This window comes from Triturus cristatus, chromosome 3_2 (assembly GCF_964204655.1).
Source record: "Triturus cristatus chromosome 3_2, aTriCri1.1, whole genome shotgun sequence".
NCBI classification, from domain to species: Eukaryota; Metazoa; Chordata; class Amphibia; order Caudata; family Salamandridae; genus Triturus; species Triturus cristatus.
In genome coordinates, this window is record NC_140584.1 from 1,051,704,882 (window position 1) to 1,051,726,687 (window position 21,806).

Here is a 21,806-nt window from a genome sequence, read left to right on the forward strand (position 1 = left end):
ATGACGAGAATGCCTCCGCCGTCGAGTTTGAGCCGGGCCAGCAGGTCTGGGTCATGTCACCCGTGGACCCCTGCGCCCTGCAGGACAAGTGGACCGGGCCCTTCAAGGTAGTTGAGAAGAAGAGCCCCGTCACATACCTGGTCGACATGGAGTCTCCGAGGAACCCCCTCCGGGTCCTGCACGCCAACCGGCTCAAGCCCCACTTTGCCCGAACTGAACTAAGCTTACTGCTGGCTACTGACGATGGGGGTGAAAGTGACTCCGAGCCCCTACCAGACCTCCTGGGGTCCTCGAGCCAAGACGGCTCCTTGGAGGGCGTCCGCCTCTCCGCCACCCTGACACCAGAACAGCGCCACGACTGCCAGAAGCTGCTGCAACCCTTCGCTGCCCTCTTCTCTCTCACGCCCGGGGTGACCCCCTGGTGCGTCCACGACGTGGACACGGGGGATAGCCCCCCTGTACGACACCGCGCTTATAGAGTGCCTGACCGAGTCCGAGCCTGCATAAAGACCGAGGTCGCCAAGATGCTCGCCCTCGGAGTCATCGAGCCTTCCGACAGCCCGTGGGCCAGCCCGGTAGTCTTGGTACCAAAGGCCGCCGCCCCCGGCACGGCCCCCGAACTCAGATTTTGTGTCGACTACCGGGGCCTGAACGCAGTTACCAAGACCGATGCCCACCCTTTGCCACGAGCCGACGAGCTGATTGATCGCTTGGGGCCGCCCGCTACCTAAGCACCTTTGATCTCACCGCTGGGTACTGGCAGATCAAGCTCACTCCCGGCGCACAAGAACGATCAGCTTCCTCTACCCCCGATGGCCACTACCACTTCCGGGTGATGCCCTTCGGCATGAAGAACGCCCCAGCGACCTTTCAGAGGCTAGTAAACAAGGTCCTGGCCGGTCTCGAAGCCTTCAGCGCGGCCTACCTCGATGACATTGCTATCTTCAGCGACCACTGGGCCGCGCACCTAGGACACCTTGGGGAAGTCCTGGCCGCTCTCCAAAGAGCCGGGCTCACCATTAAAGCCAGTAAATGCCAGATCGGTCAAGGCTCTGTGACCTATCTGGGCCACCAGGTGGGGAGTGGCCAGGTGGCCCCCCTCCAGTTAAAAGTCGACGCCATCCAGGCGTGGGAGCCTCCCGCCACCCAAACCGCTGTCCGGGCCTTCTTAGGCCTCACCGGTTACTACCGACGCTTCATAAAGGATTATGGCAGCATTGTGGGCCCCCTTACGGAACTCACTTCGAAGAAGCGGCCCAAAATGGTGCACTGAACGCCCCGCTGCCAGACCGCGTTTGATGCTCTCAAGGCGGCCATGTGCGCTGCCCCTGTGCTACAGGCCCCCGACTACAGCAAGGCATTTGTAGTCCAGACCGATGCATCGGAGTACGGGGTCGGGGCAGTCCTCTCCCAGCTGGACGCCAAGGGCCTCGACCGACCGGTGGCCTTTATCAGCCGCCGACTGCTGCCGCGAGAACAGAGGTGGAGCACCATCGAGCGGGAGGCCTTCGCTGTGGTATGGGCTCTCAAGAAGCTCCGGCCCTACCTTTTCAGTACCCACTTCAGGGTCCAGACTGACCACCGGCCCTTGCGGTGGCTCATGCAAATGCGGGGCGAGAACCCCAAGCTGTTGCGCTGGTCCATCTCCCTGCAAGGGATGGACTTCACTGTAGAACACCGGCCCGGCAACGACCACGCCAATGCTGACGGCCTGTCCCGATTCTTCCGCCTCAGCGAGGAGAACCCCCAAGAAGATGGGTGACTCTCCCTGCCTTCAGCTGGGGGGGGACGCGTGTGGGAGCCGGCCTCGTGGCGTGGTCCTGTTTCCCCGCGCTAAGTCGCACGAGGTCCCATGCACATCGGAACTCCTCCATCTTGGATTGCACGTCACTCCACGTGACCATCTGTATGACCCTGCTCTACCCGGCCTCGGTCCCAGCGAGGCCCGACGAGATGCCAACCCCTGGCCCGGGGGATACCACGTGAGCCCTTCCCACTCCCGGCGGAGGGCAGTATCGATGGGACCCCCAACCGTCTCTCCACACCTGGGTGTGACCGCCCCACAGCTCTCTGGGGCCTGGCGCCTCTCCTGCTGGGCATCTGGCCGCTCCCTACCCGGCCTCTCCGCCCCCTCCGGGCGCAAGGGTCCAGACATCAAAGGGCTCCCGTCCTATATCTGGGGCGACCCGACAACAGGGCAGGAGTTGTATCCTGGAGTCAAGAGCCCTGCTGATCGGATCGCGGCTGACCCTACGGAAGAAGACTCACCCGGAACCACCACTTGAGCCCTGCTGACGACGTCGCGGCTCCACCGTGCTTAAAGACCTTCACGAACCTTCGGGGCCCTGCTGACGCTGTCGCGGCCCGACCTTGTTGAACCTTACCACCTGAGCCCAGCTGACCTCGTCGCGGCTCGACCGAAGCGGACCTACCACCAGAGCCCTGCTGACCGTGTCGCGGCTCGACCTAAGCGGAACTACCATCCGAGCCCTGCAGACGCCGTCGCGGCTCTCCACGTCCGAGCCGCTCTGAGACCAGCATCCAAGGTCTGGCACAGAGCCCTCCCGTCCCTGGTTGGTACCAAGACTGTCCCGCTACCCTATCCTCTTAACGAACATTGAGACTCTGATAGGATCCCTCGATCCCTCTGTAAATATTGCCCGTATTACTGCCGATAAAGAATCCAATCTTGCAACTGCTATTGAGTCCTGTGTGGTGGTGTTACTGGGCCTAGTACGATCATAGGAGAAGGACCTCCCCGAGGGGGCTTCTCAGCGGCGCTCGGCTATACCTTGGCGGTAGGAAGGTGCCCAGAATAGTCTCCCCGACTACCCGGTGGCCCTCCCTCCAACACACGCTCCCCCACCACCCGACCTGGGTTCCGGTACAGGCCAGTAATGAGAAGACTCTGGCCATCGGACTCGCTCGAATGATCAAGCCAGCCGGCGGAGAGGAGCCAAGGAGTCAACGATCCAAATGCAAGATCAAGTGTATGTCAAGGACTGATACCCTGGAAGCAAGTTCAGACTCCCTTTCGAACCACGACCATGGACTGTCGCCCGCCGGACAGGCACGATGGTGACCGCCCAGAGAGGAGCTGAAACTGTCACCCGGGATGTGTCCTTTTTCAAGAAAGTCCATCCTGGAACGCCTTCAGGTCCCGGGCTCAAGCCAGAGGGACGAAGCCCAAGCCAACTGAGCGGAGACCAGGAGGGGGAAGAAGGCCTGGATGAAGATTGCGATTTCAGAGACCGTGACTCTCAGTCCCTGCCAGCCACTCCTGGGGGTAACCTGCCCAGCTGCTCCCCGTCCCGGGAGGAGCGCAACACCCCAAAGCGCAGGACCCCAGAGGTGGCCCTGTCCAGAGGCGGCCAATCCCGCTATGGCCTGCGGAGGAATCCCGCACCATTGTTCCAGCTGGCTGACTATCTGGTGTAACCCGCAAAGACTGGCATACTGGTAACAGATCCATCGTTCATTTGTATATTGTGTTAATGGTTTTGTTGTTTTGATAAAGTTTGGAAGGAATGTAATATCCGGCGCGCGACGAGGCGTTCTAGCCTTCCGCGCTGCCGGAGTGCGCTAGCGCTGACGCGTGACGTCAGACGCTAGCGGATATAAAATAAAGAGGCGTGGCCTCGGCGGGCAGTCGGAGCCGCGTGTGTAATCCAAAGCGCAGGCTCCTGTGGTTATTTAGCGCGAGCGCGCCGATATGCTAATGGGCATAAAGTAAAACTCTACACTGCCCACATCTGCAGCACCCCATGTCATTGGGCTGTACTTACCCTGGAACAGGCAATGAAAGTGGGGCACCCACATGGCAATAGCTTTCCCCGCATTTGCACCTGTGAGATCAATGGGGGAGAATTAGAAATGAAGCATGGCATCCAGAAAGCCGCTCCGACTCCAGAGACCGCCTGCACCGGCCTGACAACTGCTCGCAGCACCACACCTGAGTTCGTAGTGGTGTCTCGCAAGGCCTGCAGTTTCGAGACAACTGCCTAAGGCTGTGAGCAGTGCTTCAGCGCCCCCTGGCGGCCTCCTTGCTGTACCACACCTTGGCTCTGGAGATCGAAATGAGATTACCTCTGCATAAGAAATAAAATCACAAGGGAGGGAAGAACGGGTTACCATGTACCGGGGAAGAAGAGGTAGAGTTAGGGTGACCAGATTCTCAAAACAAAAAACGGGGACAGGTCATAGACATAGAAGTAGGACTACGATTTGCAGTAACCACCGACATAAAAGTAGGACTATTTGACAGCTGTGATAAACATAGAAAAGGGACTACGACAGCTCCCTCCAAGACCGAGATGAAGCATTACAGATGACAAATCAGAGGTCTTTTATCGGCAGTAAGCATTAATTCCATTTAAACCGACTTTGCCTCAACATTTGCTTTAGTCCAAGTTTGTTTTCTTATTAGATAAGTATATATATTGGGATTGTTAACTGAACAATAAAGAAAATTGCACAACAGGTGGTTCTAACCAGCTGCATGATGACGTAGGTGGCGCTGTGTAGACAAAGAGAAGGGAAATCCCGAGAGAACATGTCTCTCTTCAAAGGATTTCCCTTCCTGCTACAGCGCTCACCTCAGTGACGTCACCAAGCTGTGCAAACAGAGCATGCGCGCAACCGGAACAGTGAAAAACCGGGACATTTCTTTGTTCAACCCGGACACTGTTCTAAAACGGGGACATTTGACTCCATTGGAGTACAGTGTCGGGACACGGGGACATTTCACGAAAAACGGGGACCGTCCGGGCAAAACCGGGACGTCTGGTCACCCTAGGTAGAGTGACAGTTTTTGTGTCCCTCAGATAATGAAGCAAATCATTGCCCAACAAGTTAGAAGGCTACCTGACCCTCACAGACACCGGCAGGTTCGCCCACATTCATCCTCAAGGGCTGGAGCATGTCAGGTGTCAGCACTCCTCTGAACACTGCCAGGAACTGCCCCAGAGTATCAATCTTCCCCACAAATCCCGGGCCATCAGTCGAGATGTAGGCGGAGGATACTGCATGCCCCCGGGTGGCAGACAGCTACCAATGCAACTAAGAGCAGGAGAAGTGCTTATGATACATCAGCCACCCTGATGAGTGAACTCATCCCAGACAGCAAGCACTGGGAACGTGAGAACGACTTGCAACGTGTGTCGCATGCTGAAGCAGGGTTGTAGCTAAGTGTACCCTAGCCCCCCCTGGTGGCCACCTGCCGCCACTACAACACTAAAGAAGGATTTTCGCTAAGTGAAACACCAGTTGTCCTGGGTCCTCAAGGAGTGAAGAGCAAACAACCCTGTAGGATAGCCTGCACTTGGGACTGCCAGGACCTCAATGAAAAAGCACCCACAGCACCACCTAGTGGCCACAGTACCACATCGCAGAAAAGCACAGCCAAGTCAGAAGAAGATATCCCTAACCTGTAGCAACGTGTAAAGTGGCATGAACAGTGCAACCACAGAACATGAACAGGCACTTGTGCCCTGTCGAGGCACAATAGTAGAGAGCACTCGAATAGCCATAAAGCTGCTGCAGTTGAGAAGGATGCTGCCAAGAACCCCAGGGCTGCCCTGACTTAGAAAAACATCAAGGGACCAAGCAAGGTCCAGTGAAGGGGATAGGACCGAAAAGCAATCAAGCCCATGACGGCGCAAGGAGAACATGCACTGCGCACGCAACTCCCCAGTGGCTGTCTGATGCCACCACGAGCAAGGAGATTGCGCTACCCACCCTCAGTGGTGAACGGACACCACTGCAAGCCACAGAGCAGGCACACCAAGTGCCAGAAGAAGAAGACAGAGTGCACAAGGGCAGAGATGCACAGAAGGACACTCCGGTGAAGTTGACAGCATGAGCGGATGCCCAGGAAAGAGAGAGACCTCTCCACAGAGAAGCACTGCTGAAGATGGAAAGGAGATCCCATACATCTCCACAGCAGCAATGGAGCCCGGAAGGGGCCAAACACAGCAGTGTTCTCACTCAAGCAGGAGTCGTCAGTGACCCAAGGCTGACGACAGGAGAGTCATAACACCACAAGTGGTCGGCCGCCATCACAGCTCTCTACTGCCCGTGGAAGCCATTCCCTGGAGAGGGAATGCCCAGAGTAGGAGCATCAAGAAGCTGCAGCTCACCACTGCCCGTGGAAGACATTCCCTGGAGAGGGAACACCCGGAGTAGGAGCGTCAAGAAGCTGCCAGAAGAAGGAGCACTGCCCGTGGAAGCCATTGCCTGGAGAGGGAACACCCGAAATAGGAGCGTCAAGCAGCTGCCGGAAGAAGGAACACCCAAGATGAGTGGCTGCTCGCCATGCAGCCGAGAAGAGCGACTGAAGGTTTGCCTGAGTGGTCCGGAGACCATTGAAGTTCAATGGACCCGTTGCCTGTGTTAGAACATGGTGCATGTCATTGCACCCGAAGAAGAAGAGTGGAAATCGTGTCGCCTAGAAGAGCTGGACAAACGCAGGTGTGTCAAAGACAACGAGAGGAGAAGCACGAGGACTCGGAGCAACACAAGCCAAGAACACCTCCAAAGACACCAGACAGAAACCAAGGTGGACCGAAGGCCCTGGCGACAGCACCAAGAGAGAACCACACGTAAGCCGCTGCAAGCGCAAACCGCGTAGCTCCCATCACTTCACAGTGAGACCGCCCAGCCCCGAGTGTCGACAGTTGGAATCGAGTGGCATCCCTGCTTCTGACCGGAAATGCCAGAGGCGCAAGACAAGATTCAGAAGAGGCAGTCATGTGGCTATGACGTCCATCCAGAAATCTCCTCTCCTAGCTGACCATCGCCACCTGTCGTCCAGGCCCAATGGCAGCTACGTCATCAGTGCCATGTGCATGACACCGCACTCAGCAAGACATGTGGAAGTCTGACCGGAGGGTCTGCACCAAGAATCGGACAACCAGCTGAGGTTAGAAGAGGAAGTTGTGAGTGGCAAGGCCGGACGGTGAAGAAAACCCAAGCTACAACAGGAGTGAGTCCTGACACAGCGACAGCAAGGGAAGAGGGGGATAACCCGAGAAGGAACTGGCAACCGCACAGCGGGAGTCCAAGAGTAAACCGCACAGCCTGCGCAAACCGAGTCTCACTTCTCAACGTGTTCATCACTCCTCCGTCATCAAAGTCCCAACAGCCCAAGAAGTCCAAGTACATGACTGCAAGTGCCTCCCCAGAGAACATGGACGTACCTGGCCACTCCCTGCCTCAGGTGATCGACTCCAGACAAGATGCCTGCATCCATCAAGGCAAGTCATCACCCACCATCGTCCAGATTCACCACATGGCTGGCAATGCCACCATGCCAGTCCTTATCAAATGCGTCAACCGACACCATCTCGAATACACATGGAGTGGAGTCCTACACTATTGCCAAACTAGCCAACAAGAAAACTTAGAGTCTACCTGCTAACCTGGTCTGTACCTGAACAGCGGCAGCGAAAGCATGTTCTGACCAAGACCCATACCCCCTTGAGGTTTGTGCGAGAGACTGGCTACTGGCTCCTCGGTGGTTTGCAGCTGCCCCCAGATGGCACACACGCAGCCCCATTGCAGCCTACCAGCAGTCCTGTGGCAAGCCCGATGAAGGGCCTCCCCAGGCGGGAGAGCGGGAAGAGACATTGCCCCACCGAAAGGTCACCGGACACTTCAAAACAGCCTAATAGAGACTTCAGGCTAGACAGAAATAATCCAGTGAACTTTCACCATGGACTTCCACCATGATCTTGATGCACCTAATTAATGAACTGTTGTTACACGCCACATACCATCATCCAGGCCAGTGGACAGAAGTTACGTGGGACTAAAGGACATGTTTACACTGGCGCGGTCCTAGTGCGCAGATGACATCTTCAAGAAAGAGTTGGTATCCTGAACCGATCAGGTTAAATGATGAATACCTGCTGAGAGTGTCCTCTCACAGTCAAACTCACCAGCCCTTGTCGACCGTCTTCCTGATGCTGGACCAGAGAAACTGATGGACCCTGTGGTGTATACTTCGTTTCTGTTTATCCCTACAGGTTGAACTATCGAGTTTTTGTTTTATTAAAATTTGGGAGGAATGTTATGTCCTGTGAGACACGTTCTAGTGTCTCGACAGGCATAGAGTTTAGAGCCACTCCCCTATGGGAATGGGCACACTTGCAACCCCACACGCATCCCTCACAGGCATCACGAGTGACATGAGCCTGGCAATAAAAGGGCCCGGGTGCACGTGCTCGTGGCTAGTTACCAACACACTAAGCATGCCTCTGCGTGTGTTATTTATCTAGCATGTGGACCGAGGGCCCACAACACCACAGCAGCTACGCCCTTGGATTTGTGCACACTGTCTGTTCAGAAAGACTTGCTTTTTAAGAGTTCTTTAGAGATTACATAAAGTCCCCGGGCCCGGTCGATGTGTGCATAGCTGCTCTACAACAGGTAGTAAGTACGCCCAGCAGTTTACTGTCTAGGGTAAAGGTGTCCCGCGTGCAGCCTAGATGTTGCTATCCTTACATCACGTGAAAACATGTTTCTTAGGTGAGAATGGCAGCTAGTGTGTCTGCCTTCATTTTGAAGGCGCAAAAAAAAGTATTTCTACATCTTCAAGGCGCAACAGATACAAAGCAAACAGAAAACAAGCAGCATGCCCTGCCCGCCCCTCGCGCACACCGGCTCCTGCCGCTACCATGTTTATGTCAGGATACGTAGTACAGGAGTAAACCCGTTAACCCAGTTGAGACCAGGTAAATTATGGTAACAAAGCAACAATGTCTCAACCAGTAATCTTTTTGAAAAAAGACAGTTATATCAAGTGCATGAATCACTAAAGGAGGGAACAGGAGACCAAGGCGAGGTATAAAGGTTGTTATTTCAGCAAGTAGTTATAACAGCACTACATTACAAGTAGATTATAGTAACCAAACAACCAATTGTGCACTGAACGTGCTAAGTGCAAGTGATAAGTGCAGTAACACAAGTAATACAAGCACAGCGTGAAACGGCGCACACAGTAAAAACAAACAATAATAAAGGATCAAGTAATATGAATCAAATTAATCCAGGAATAACTCATTTTTCATAATTTTCAAAAAAAAGCAGCCAAAAGTTACGCTGTAATGTCGACGGCGTTTCGACCTTGTCAAGTAAAGGTCATCATCAGGACAATGGTTACAACTTTTAGTAGTGCTGAATGCACATGACGACTAAATCACATGAGGGGAGGCAATCCCTGTGGGTAATGAGAGTGATCAAAACAAGACTGCTTGAATGAGGCAGTTAGTTGAGGGGCCTCAAAGCAAGAGAACATAAGGTTATGGTCCAAAAATTAGTTAATTGGCAGCGTTACTACCCAAAATCCAAGGCTCAGAGTTCGTTGATCATCGTGTCAATACGTCTAGTGGTGGCTACAAATGGTCCAATCAATATATGGATTGCGTTCGTAATTACTTCTGCTGTCCGTTCCTAAAACGGCAGCTGTCAGCGTCCAAAATCTCTTTACTACTCAGTCTTCGGAATGCCACCAAGAATCAATCTCTGAAATTGAGAATGTGTACAGATGCGCGACAAAAAAAAAAGTGCGATCAGGCGGATGAAAACTGTAGTTAGCAGCCGCTGCTTCTGGACTACGCGGAAGTCAGTTTGACATCAACAGCCAGTAAGAAGCCAGCTAACAGGAGCTGTGCCAACATTCACCAAATGGCAAGTGGCAGGAGAAACTACCTGCCGCTTGCCAACACATACGGATTACTTGATGCTTCGTAGAGGCTGCGCATGCGCTGCCCTGTGCGAGACCTACAAAGGACTCTAGGAATCATTAGTGGCGACCAGAGGTACTGCAATCTGCTACAGAAAACTATTATTGATGGATTCCAGAACATATATTAATAACGTAAAGTACTCCACCTGCTCCTGAAAGAATTGGTTTCAGCCTCCAGGACCTCTGTTACTAATCTATGCTCCTGCAGCCTGATCTTTTGTAAACACCTATGGTACTGCAGCCTGCTAGAGAAAAGATCTGTTTTCTCACGACAGTGACCTCTTGTAACAACCAAAGGTACTGCAGTCTGAAACAGAAACGGGATTTGTTTTTGAATCCATGAAGGCAGAAATAATTTATCTCTGACCCAAGTGATCCCTATTAACTACCTAACATACTGCAGCTTGTTACAGAAAGGTCTTATGTCTGATTGGAGACATTTCTAATAACAAGCATTAGCAAAGCTGATTTTCAGTTACAGCCATATGTATTGGCTTTTCCAATTCTTGTTTAAAAAAACTGAGACCGGTGGGCTTTGTCAACACTTGTTACAAATCAGCTGTCAGTGTCTAATTTTCCCACTGTTGTTTACTTTTCTATCTTTCTCATCGTCCCCATGTACCTTTGCCTACTTCTCACTTGACTTTTTCCCTTAAGTATTTTGTTACCGTTCCCTGTCTCCACACCGCCTTTTTCCAGCCAACTTCTTTATGCTATTTATCCCGGCTTTGCTTTGTTTTTTTAATTCTCTCTTTCCTACCCTGTCTTTTTTTATATCAAAGTGTTCATGCTTGAAGGAACTATGGATACATTTATTAATAAACAGGAAAGGTTTACTCCCTCAAACTCTTCCCACGCTTTTGTGTATAGAATTCCACAGCAACTGTGAGAAAACCTCCTGAAAATAGCATGATACACAGGACGAATTAAAAGGCTGTAGTTTGTTTTTCCTTGACAATGGCTGAATTCGAGCAGGTACTGTTAGTTTCACAGCAGCACTTGCAGATAAGTGGCAGACTGTAGTCTCTTTTTGTAAATGGCACCACTCTGTGTTTTAATCTGAGTTTCCTCTTTGCAGATGGGCTGGAAGAGGTGGAGACTCCCTTCATTCTCAGGTGTGCTGAAGAAGCCAAGCACCTGGTGGATGCCGCCTACAAGCACACGCGCCAAACGTGAGTCTGAAGGTTTGGGTATTTCTGAGTCATATCTATAGGACATTTTCTCAAGTGTGGGAGTAACAGAGAAGTGTAACACTACTGCAATCAGGCGCAGAATGCGTGACGGATTCCGACGTCTGACATGTCTCTTCAGGATTCTTTATTCAACTTCCGAACCTCCATCTTTCACCATCAAAGCTGACATCCCTTCCTGTCTTCTGGTCTCTGACCTTCTTGGACCTGCACATTCAGAGCTGCCACCACTACCCAACATGCTCTTTCAGAGCTGCATCATAACATGTTTTAGAGCCTGCCCCTTCAAAATAGGCAACTCATAATCTCTCAATTCGTTCCTCTACAGCTGCCATCCCTGTTAGAGTGAAGAGAGAATTCACCATAGATCACTTCCAGAAATCCTATCATTGGTAGGACTCTGAACTCTGACCTGCCCTTTCAGAGCAATCATAACTGCCCGAATTCTAACTTAGCACCTTGGAGCTTCCATCACGGCTAAATCTATCATTCCTCCATCGGAATGCCCATAAATCCACGAGATTTGCTCTATATGCACCCGATTAAGATCCGCCACCTCCTATCGAGCTTCACTTCCTCTTAGGCTCTCCACTATCTGCTGGTGAAGCGTGCACCACTGCTGTTGATACTATGTCTGTTTGGTGAATGTGGGGTGGCTTATTCTACCCTGCCCTAGGGTGTCACACCTCTTCTCTCTCTGACGGTGAAGTATTTATTGCTGCAGGTGATACTATGTCTGTTTTGTGTATGCGGGGTGACTTAGTCTACCCTGCCCTTGTGTGTCACAGCTCTCCTCTCTTCGATGGTGAAGTATTCATTGCTGCTGGTGATACTATGTCTGTTCTGTGTATGCGGGTGACTTAGTCTACCCTGCCCTTGGGTGTCACACTGCTCCTCTCTCCGATGGTGAAGTATTCATTGCTGCTGGTGATACTATGTCTGTTCTGTGTATGTGGGGTGGCTTAGTCTACCCTACCCTTGTGTGTCACACCGCTCCTCTCTCCGATGGTGAAGCATTCATTGCTGCTGGTGATACTGTGTCTGTTCTGTGTATGTTAGTCTAACCCCCAATGGAACGTCACACCTCTTCTATCTGTGATGGTGAATCATTCATTGCTGCTGTTGATACTGTGTCTGTTCTGTGTATGTGAGGTGGCCTAGTCTACCCTGTTCTTGTATGTCACACCTCTCCTCTCTCCGATGATGAAGCATTCATTGCTGCTGGTGATACTATGGGCCTAATCTAGTTTAGAAGACAGACTACTCTGTCACAAAGATGATGGCTATCCCGTCCGCCTTATTGCAAGTGTATTATATCGTAAGGTAGTTGTAATAAGTTGGTTGGGATATCCGTCGCGTCTATGATGGAGTAACCTGCCTTCAAACTCTGCATCAGGGCCTATATTTGGCTATGCGAGTATAGTAAGCGACTTCGTAGACGCAGGTGGTTCTGAATCAAGTTTATTCAGATACAGCTACACAGCAGACAGGAGCACGATGTAAGGCAACCTCCTTCACCAACAGCTCCGCAAACAGTTTAAATTAGAACAATGTATGCGTTTCTAAGCAACTACAACATTCTATGACAGAGTACAGAATTGGAAAAGGTAGTGAAGCAAAGAAAGATAGAGATACAACAGCGAGGTAGCTTGGTCTACCCTTCCCATGTGTGCTGTGCCTCATTTCTCTCTGCCGGTGAAGTATGCCACCCCTACCTTAATTCAGATCTTGATACCCTGACCACTAACTCCACTCCTCATTTCTCACACCTAAAGAGATCACACAGAGATTATGTAGGGACATCTTTTTCCCGAGGCCAGCTTTCCAACTAAGTAGGATTTAGACTGTACACCCATTTCATGACAGGTCCTGCTTTGGACCTCATTACGAGTGGACACTTTGCGCCAAATTGGCATTTTGTGATTTACTGTGATTCAGCACACAATTTGTACCAAGTAAAATCTAGTGGAATTAGTGCCGACAAAAACACGGCACATACAGAGTTTACAAACCACAGAGAAGGACAAAATATGCAGTATTACCACGTTAGCCCTCATTCTGAAGTGTGGAAATGAGAATAGTGCCACAACATCACACTTAGTAACAATCAAACCTCATTGTATTGATATTCTGGCACGATATTAGGATATGCAACACAAAAAGATGATAGACTGAATGCTGAACATTGTCAAATATTCACCCCTAGTCTCCGATATGGGTATAATCCATCATTGTTTTGCTTGCCACGCCGTTCCAGTTCAAACCTAGCCATTTTCAAATCAGCATTGATCCTTCTCCCCATGGGAACAGTCCATCCCGAACTGCCAGGCCACGGCCTCCCTGGACCGGAAAACAAGCATCCTGGGGCCAGTTTTGGGGTATCACCCCTCATCAGCCAGGCCAGCTTGAAACTCAGTGCCTTCTTTTTCTAGGGCTGCAAATTCGGGGTTTGATGGTATTACCCCCACAAATTCCACTGATGTTTTAGTGTTGTAATTATTGCAAAACGTGGCATCTTAAATCAGATATAAACGTCTGTGTGTGCACAAACCAGCATTTACAGGGCACTCAACGTAGACCTTAGTATTGACTATTCCAATTTATTAAGCAGATATTGAGATGAATGGTGGTCAGTAGAAACCAAGTAGAAAAGTTATTTAGTGATATAGTCCTGTTACTACAATACAGCTCCTAATATTAGATTCCATTGGAGGATCACTGGAGGACTGTCAAGGGCTCTCAGTGACATTAATGGTAAACTGGTTAAGAATGTATTGACTCTTCGCACACCAGAAATTCAGATTGTCAAGACTGGTCTGGAAAACATTATTTTTAGGATAAAAGTTTGTCTTTCTGTTTTGCCTGCAAGAACCTCCTGTCCAAGCTCAGAATTTGAAAATCTTACCTAATAGGGAGCTACAACATGCGAGGAACAAACTGTTCTAGAGAAGTTAGTTTCATAAAATAGGGGAAAAGGGGTACACTTGTTAGATTCAGATCAAGGAATGAAAGAGTAACTACACTACAAAGCTCACTTCTTTGATTACCATAAAAGTGAATCAGAACTTTAAGGCATGTAGCTCCAGTCCTCGGCCATGGGGCTTGCACTGCTGTGGTGCTGCTCATGATCTGTGTGTAGATCAATGTCTTCATTTGCAGCTCTGGCAATTGACACATTTAACTAAAAATTAAAGACACAACAAATTGACCAGACCCAAAATATATTTTTCCTTCCCAGTTTAAAGAACAAACTGAAGCAGGGGTGACTCTCGCCCTTGGACATCATGGCTTTCTTCAAGCAGCCAGTGGCCGGCAGCAGGACCGCCATTCGGGCAGCGGATTATATGGAGACCACCTTCCGGTTGTTGAAGGAGAGGGTGGAGAACTCCTACCAGAGGCCCTTCAATATCACAGGTAAGAGACTGATGAATAGCCTTGGGAGTTGACTGTTCACTAACTAGCAACTAGCAACTAGCAAAGTGCTGCTCAGTCTAACCAACCAGAGAGGGCTCAGTACAGCCACTGGCAAACTGTTTAGTATAACCACTACGAGGCTGTTTAGTATTACATATCAGATATTATATGCAAGAGGCTGTCCATTGCAACCAGTGAAATACTCTTCAGAGGATATCCAACCGCAGGAGGTCAAATACAACCACTGATAGTCTGTTCATTCTAACACACCACTGACAGACTGCTTAGTACAACTAGTAAGAGATTGTTAAGTATCGCCACTAGATAATGTCCAATAAAGCTACCAAAGACTATGTTTCAACCAAAGAGAGACAGTTCAGAGATTAACCAACCAGAGGAGGCTCAACACAACCACTGAGAGAATGTTCACAGTGTCTCCAACCAGAGGAGACCGAGTACTACCAATGATAGATTGTACTGCATAACAGAGAAGTACAACAATTAGCAGCCTGTTAAGTGGAACCAGTAAGAGATTAGAATATGGTGAGTATAAATAAGAATGTAGGCAAGCGGAAAGTAATTCCTACTACAAGCTAACAGGGAGTCCCTGGTAGATCAGTGGCCATTTTGGAATGGGTTAGAAGACCTGACATTCACTGCATCTACTGTGTTGTTGTAATGTAGACTCTGTCACACTTCAACCTGTGCCAGCAATCATGGGCAGAGAGAGACCCAAGTCCTCTACATGCGACCAAAGCCTATGACCAACAGAACATGACTTCTGAAAGTCAAATTCCCTCAATTCTCCTTTCCCAGAGTTTAGGAAGGAGGGGTAGAGGAGGCTTTGTTGGTGTGTGGAAGACACTCTCTGAAAAATACAATGCTTTTGGGAAGGGAGCTGGTCTGTCTGTCACGCAGCCTCCATAGTCTGGTTTGGTGCTCTTGAGGTACAGCAACAGCATATATTGTGTTGACAATACACCATTTCAATAGACAAAGTTAAAAAATGAAGCATGTTCTGATGTTGTACTATATTTTTTTTAATTCTTTGTCAGTTGAAATCCTCACAATCTCCTCAGTAATTGTTTCTTGAAGTGCACAAAAACACATTTCTTTGAGTAGACTTTTTGCAGGTTTGTTATCGTCCCTTGACCTCTTTCTTGAAGTATCTATTCTACTGAATATTTGTAATTTCCATTGTGGTTTTATTTGTAATTTTTTGCATTTTTAAATTTGTAATAAATTTTAAATTTTCCCAAAGCTATTTATCTGTTTGTTTATCAAACATATATCCTTCCAATCTTATTTCAATTAATACATCAATCAGGGTTTTGTAAAGTGCTCTACTCACCTGTGAGGGTCTCAAGGTGCTGGGGGTGAGGGGGATGAGGGGGGTGTTCAGCAGATCTGTTCAGCCGAAGTGCCAGGTCTTGAGAGCCTTCCTGAAGGTGTTCAGGGAGGAGGCGTGCCTGATGTCTGTCAGGAGTTTGTTCCATGTTTTGGCCGCGATGTGGGAGAGTGATCTTCCGCCTGCTTTGGCTCTGTGGATGCACTGGGTTTTTGCCATTGCAAGGTTGGAAGATCGGAGGTTCCTCTTGGGTACGTGGAAGTTAATTCTGTCATTGAGGTATTCAGGCCCGGTGTTGTGTGGGCATTTGTAGGAGTGGGTGAGGATTTTGAAGGTGACTCTTTTCTCCACGGGGAGCCAGTGGAGTCTTCGTAGGTGTTGGCTGATGTCTATGTGCCAGGGGGTGCCTAGGACGAGTCTGGCGGTGGAGTTCTGTATCGTCTGGAGTTTGCGGAGTAAGGACTTGTTTATGCCGGCGGAGAGCGTATTTCCATAGTCAAGTCTGCTGGTGATGAGTGCGTGGGTGACTGTCTTTCTTGACTCAGGGGGTATTCACTTGAAAGTTTTGCGGAGTATTCGGAGGGTGTTGAAGCAGCTGGAGGTGACGGCGTTGACCTGTCGGTTCATGGTGAGGGATGAGTCGAGAATGAGGCCTGGGGTTTTTAGCGTGGTCTGAGGTTTGGATTTTTTTTGTACAATGCCCTATTTCTCTACATTTCCCAGAATGCACTTTGTACATTTTATACTTAAAGGAGACAAGACTATTCGCAGACGAAGGAACAATTTGAGATGACCAGTGAAACAACTCCCAATCTAACCAATTAAGGATTTTTTGGGAAAATAATTTTGATAAAAGTGCTTGAATTAGGCAAGCATGGTAAAAAACGTTTGAAACAAAACTGGCAATGGAATGGTTTGGCAAATGTAGTGGGAGTTAAAAAGTACATATTCACGAATAGAGGGGTTGGGAGGATTAGTAATGTTTTAATAATACTTTTGCTGTAACCGTTTGCAGATATACCCACTGCTGAACAGCTTCACTCCGTCTCCAAGGTCACTGGGTGTGCCTATCAGTCAATGCCAGCAGCTTGTCCGGACAGTCGATACAGAACCATCACTGGCGAATGCAACAACAGGTAACTGTGCTCACTGTGGCTTCCTTTGACATATAATGCCTGTGGGTCAATCTGAGCTATGAGAGGGGCCACTGGAGTTATGTAACAGTGTGTTTGTGGTGTTTTTCTGCATAGTTTTGGATCTGCCGCAATTGTAACATAATCCATCATCTGTTGCATAGTCTCCAGATTTTAACCCCAAAAAATAGTTTCTAGCCCAAGCAGTTCAGAAATTTGTAAAAACGCTGTTCTATGTTTTGCCACGCAGTGTAAGTACCCTTTGCCAAAGTACACTGGTCAGCGTTCTGTTGCTAATAGCTATGTTTAGATGTACTAATGAGATGCACCCCATGCCCAGACAGTGTTAATAAGTGATAATATTACAAAATAATGAAGTAATACTATCCGAAAATGTACCCCATTACGCCACATAATTTGGTGTTTCTTGCCGCATAATTTCTTAACCCAGCCATATAATTTCGCCATCTTCTGCCGCATAATTCCAGCGGCCCTAGATATGAGCACCTGGTCCTCAGTTGGAGACTGTCATACATTAAATCAAGTTGTGTTTAATATGCTGTAAATGGTTTGCCGTACATCTAACTCTCCCCTCCAATGTCAATTAATGTGACAAGATATGAGGTGGTCACTACAGAGAATGGATAATCTGACTACTTAATTTGAAAAAAGTGCCTCTCGGAAATGAGAGGGTTCATGTAATGTTCAGCACGATAAATTTGTTAGGAAACAGAGAGCCTCCCCAAACAGGGAAGTTGCTATCAGTCCTTTGCTGCAGTAAATTATAGTTAATATGTGCTCCAGGCAGGATGCTCTTAGTGGGACATGCACAGAACCAAATGTAGGTTGGAGGAATTGAGTACAGTCTGTGATCAGGTGACACCTGTCTTTCTGAATGTCACTTGCCATTTCAGAGGAGGAGGTGTATCACCTGTTGAGTTGATTCTTATTGTTGTAAGGACATTGTTTTATATCACATAGGCATCATCTGATTGAATGGAAGAATGACTACATGAATGAATGCATCATTTACTGCATAGTAATTTTAAACCATTGCAACTCAAGCTGGGCTAAATATGTTTTCATCAACAGGACACTTCATATTATAAAATACAGTTTAAAAAATGTTTTTAGTAAAACATACACACAAAACCTGGTGTAATGAAAATCATGTTATATTATATCATCTAAGCAGCTGCTACTTCTCACAAAATAGCCGCCACAAGCACGGAAGCTCCACTACAAGCTCCTCTACCCTGGGATACATTAGGTGCAAATGCTTCTCAGGAAATCCCATTCAGGAATGAAGCTGTAAGTTATGAGACCTGAATGAGAATCCAAAGAGGTTTTCAGTCCCACCTGCTCTCCGGTCACTTGTGATTGCATGAAAAGTCAAAGGCTCCTGCGTCCCCATGGCCAAGCTGGATGTGAGATGAAATGCTACTGCTGTAAAGAGCCTGTGGTTCACAGAGGGAGGCTGAGGTCATGGCTGGCACAGACTCATGCTGAAGGAGCTGGTAGCAGGGAACAGAGCCAGTAGTGACCAGAAGAGGAGGCCTCTACTGCTCCTGCACTCACCCTGCTCCACCTACATCCATGATACTGCCCATCACGAGTCAATAATTGCCTATCTACTGCGTCTGTAATGCCGAGTTCTTAGACTTGAGCTCAAGCTTGACTGTCTCTCCAACTGTTCCAAGCCGGGCACCCTGTGCCTGTGCCTCCTTTTAAGGGCGTGAAGCTGGACTTGATAAAATTGACCTGACTCTTTCAAACCCAGCATCTTGCTTTAAGTACTTCCCTCTGCTCAACTCCCTCTGCAAGTTTTCAAATCTTGAATCTCCCCCAGCTGCTGAAAAAGAGAACCTCCACCAACCATATAAAAAAATAATCTGTCCAGAAATAACTGAGGTAGATGCTGGCCTCAGGAATCAACAGTTGCAACACAATGAAATCAATGCACTCTTCAATAATTGTGTTGTCTTTACTAGGCGGTTGGTAGATGACATTTTATCTGAGAGTAGATGCCTTATGAGTGAAGATCTCCTTTGAAGGGCATTGGAAGAATTGTTACTAAGCAGCAGGACATTTTCAGAAGCCTAATGTGATCTTATGAATAAGAAATACTCCAGCACCATGCCTGTCCTCTCAGTTACACTGTTTAGAGAAATACTGCTAGGGGAGAAGGATATTGAAGGACTCGGAGAGCCCTATTTCAGTTATGACTAGGTTTTCAAGGTTGAAATTCCACGTCGATACGGGTTAGCAAAAGCGTTGATAGACCCGGAGACAGTACCTTTTGTTGTTGCGGCCGAAACGATGGTACGAGCCATTCCGGGCCAACCGTCGCGGTTGCGATGTGAGATGGAAGCGTTGCAGCGTGCGATGTCCTCACGGCTTGGTGCAGGAAACGGCTCGTTGACGGAGTCGGTGAGACCAAGGTTTACGTTGCAGGGTGAGGTGGTGCTCCATGCGGTGCTGGCAGGTCATGATGCGGCGACAGAGTCGGTTGATGTTCGAGTCAGGCAGCGACTGAGTCGAAGACATCAGTGCAGCGTGTAGCAAAGCGTTGCGGAGTGCGCTTCCCAACAGGACGCGGTGCAAGCAGCGGCTCGTTGACGGAGTCGGTGAGACCAGACTTACATTACGAAATGTGGTGGTGTTCTCTACGGTGCCTTCAGGACACGGAATCCTGCATCGGACTCGGTGACCGAGTCGGTTACCCTTTTCTTTTACAGGCAACTGAAACCAGCCGTTCCAGAGATTGTGCCCAGACGTTTGGTGAGGTCTTTGATGTTCCTGAGACCTCGTGAGAAGGGGGCAAGCTCAATTCAAGCCCTTGGAGATCTTCCTCAAGCAGGGGACGCAGCAAACAGCAAAGTCCTTTCTCATTTCCTTAGTAGCAAATAGCCACTGCAGGCCAACCCCAGACAGCAAACAGCACAGGGGCAGTATTCCTCCTCAATTTTTCCAGCTCTTCTCCTTCGCAAAGGTTCCTCTTGATTCCCAGAAGTAATCTAAAGTTCTGGGGTCTGGGCACCAATATTTATACTACAAAATCCTTTGTTCTCTGTTACAGAGAAGCCCTGTGCTTGGTCAAAACCGGTTCGGTCCTCTCTGGTGCAGCTTCCTGGCAGGAGGTGGAGACAGCATTGTCCTTGGCAGAACAGGCCTATTCAGGTGAAAGCAAATCTCCTACCCTTACTCTAAATGCAGCCCAGGTCTATTCAGCCAAGCCCTCACTCATCAGGCTCTCTGGAGCCACTACTCGCCCCCCAGCCCCTGTCACCCAAAAGCCAGACATGCAAAACACAAACCTAGCAGAGGCACACTGGATGGCTAAGCAAGAGTGGTATTTTCAAACACAGAATGTAAAAATCACCCTCACTAAGATGCATTTTAACATTTCGAGTTCAGGCATATCAAACTTTATATTCCTTCCTTGTTCCCAGGGGTAGTTATGTTTATAAGATGTTATAAACAAACTCCTAATTCTATCCTATGGAAATAGGTAGCCTTTCAACAGTGAAAAACAAAATTGGCAGTAATTCACTAACAGGACAGGCCACACACACCAGGGCATGTCCTACCTTTCCAATACAGTGCACCCTGCCAACAGGGGTACCTTGGGCCTATCTTATGGGTGACTAACATGCAGGAAAAGGGAAGGTTAGGGCCTGGAAAGTGGGTACACTTTCCAAGTCGACAGGGCAGTACTAAACTGCACACAGGCTCTACAATGGCAGGCCAGAGTTACGTTTACAGGCTGCTTATGTGGGTGGCACAATCAGTGCTGCAGCCCACTACCAGCATTTGATTTACAGGCCCCTGGCACACACAGTGCGCTGTACAAGGGACTGGCTAGTAAATCAAATCAACCAATCATGGAAACACCAATCAATAACATCAATTTACAAAGGGTGCACTTGCACTTTGGCACTGAACTGCAGTGGGAAAGTGCCCAAAGCATCTAGACCAGCATAAACGAAGTCCAACATACTGCAAAATTCAGGGGGGGGCCACGCCAATGGTGCCAGGTGTAACACTCCCAAACTGGTCCGAGGGTGCTTGTCTCTGGTACAGCGAGGACCTGACTTGGCAGTTTGAGATGGACTGTTCTCATGAAGAGCAGGGTCAAGACTGATTTGCACATGGCTGGGTCTAAACTGGGGTGGATTGGTGAGCAAAAGTACAGAGAATTTAAGCCAGATCTCTTGACTGGGGGTGAATGTTTAATTTGTTCTACATTCCATCATTTGTGTGTCTTTTAGGGCTGGCACAGGAAGCTGTGAATCTCTCATTTTCAGTTATAAGTCCCCTCTAATTAATTTTGTTTCTTAATGCAGTTATGTTCTTTAAGCAGAGATGAACAGAGGATATGGACCCAAGTATTTGGACTGATCTATCCTTTATTGGGGATACCCTCTTTACTCCTGGGTGAGCTTGTGTCCTCTTGTTCTCACCAAGCAAATTCCCAGTCTGAAATGCCCTGTTTTCCACACTTTCAGCCCTTCTCCAATACTCATGAAGGAAGTGGTGTCCATTGTCCATTTGGCAACCCCATGTGTCCTTCCGATATAACCGATGACTCCAAGAATCACTCAAAGCTTCCCTTTCAAGTGATTAAACAGTCAAAAACCCACCCTCCATCAACACTGCCCAGGCTTCAAAAGACAAGTGTGAAGACTCTTTTCTTCTTTGCAAAGAAAATACATTCTATTGAGGTCTCTCTTTCACCTGGTCTGTTGACCGTGAATACCAAAAGTTCACCTGTAAGGCACATTCTCGCTGGTCTGACTTTGATGCAATATCGAACCGAGCTGCTCCAAACTAAACTGCCAAGTCACTTCACTGCTCTGTACCAGGATCCATTAGTAAGGAGTTTGCCAAAAAGCTGCAACCCTTCTAGACCACTTTAGTGAATTTGTCAACTATGCAAGATACCTTGGAAGATTGTCTGAAAGTTGGATAGACTC

General features: G+C 48.8%; 1 protein-coding gene across 1 annotated transcript in view; it reads left to right on the forward strand.

The window, feature by feature from the left end:
• Positions 1–21,806, forward strand: part of LOC146859095 (eosinophil peroxidase-like) — a 145,470-nt gene that overhangs the window by 44,748 nt on the left and 78,916 nt on the right. Inside the window, exons 2-4 of the mRNA XM_085647143.1 lie at positions 10,824–10,917; positions 14,174–14,349; positions 16,713–16,833. Of these exons, the coding sequence (XP_085503269.1) occupies positions 14,220–14,349; positions 16,713–16,833 (251 nt within the window). The 5' untranslated portion in view covers positions 10,824–10,917; positions 14,174–14,219. The remainder of the gene's footprint in view (positions 1–10,823; positions 10,918–14,173; positions 14,350–16,712; positions 16,834–21,806) is intronic.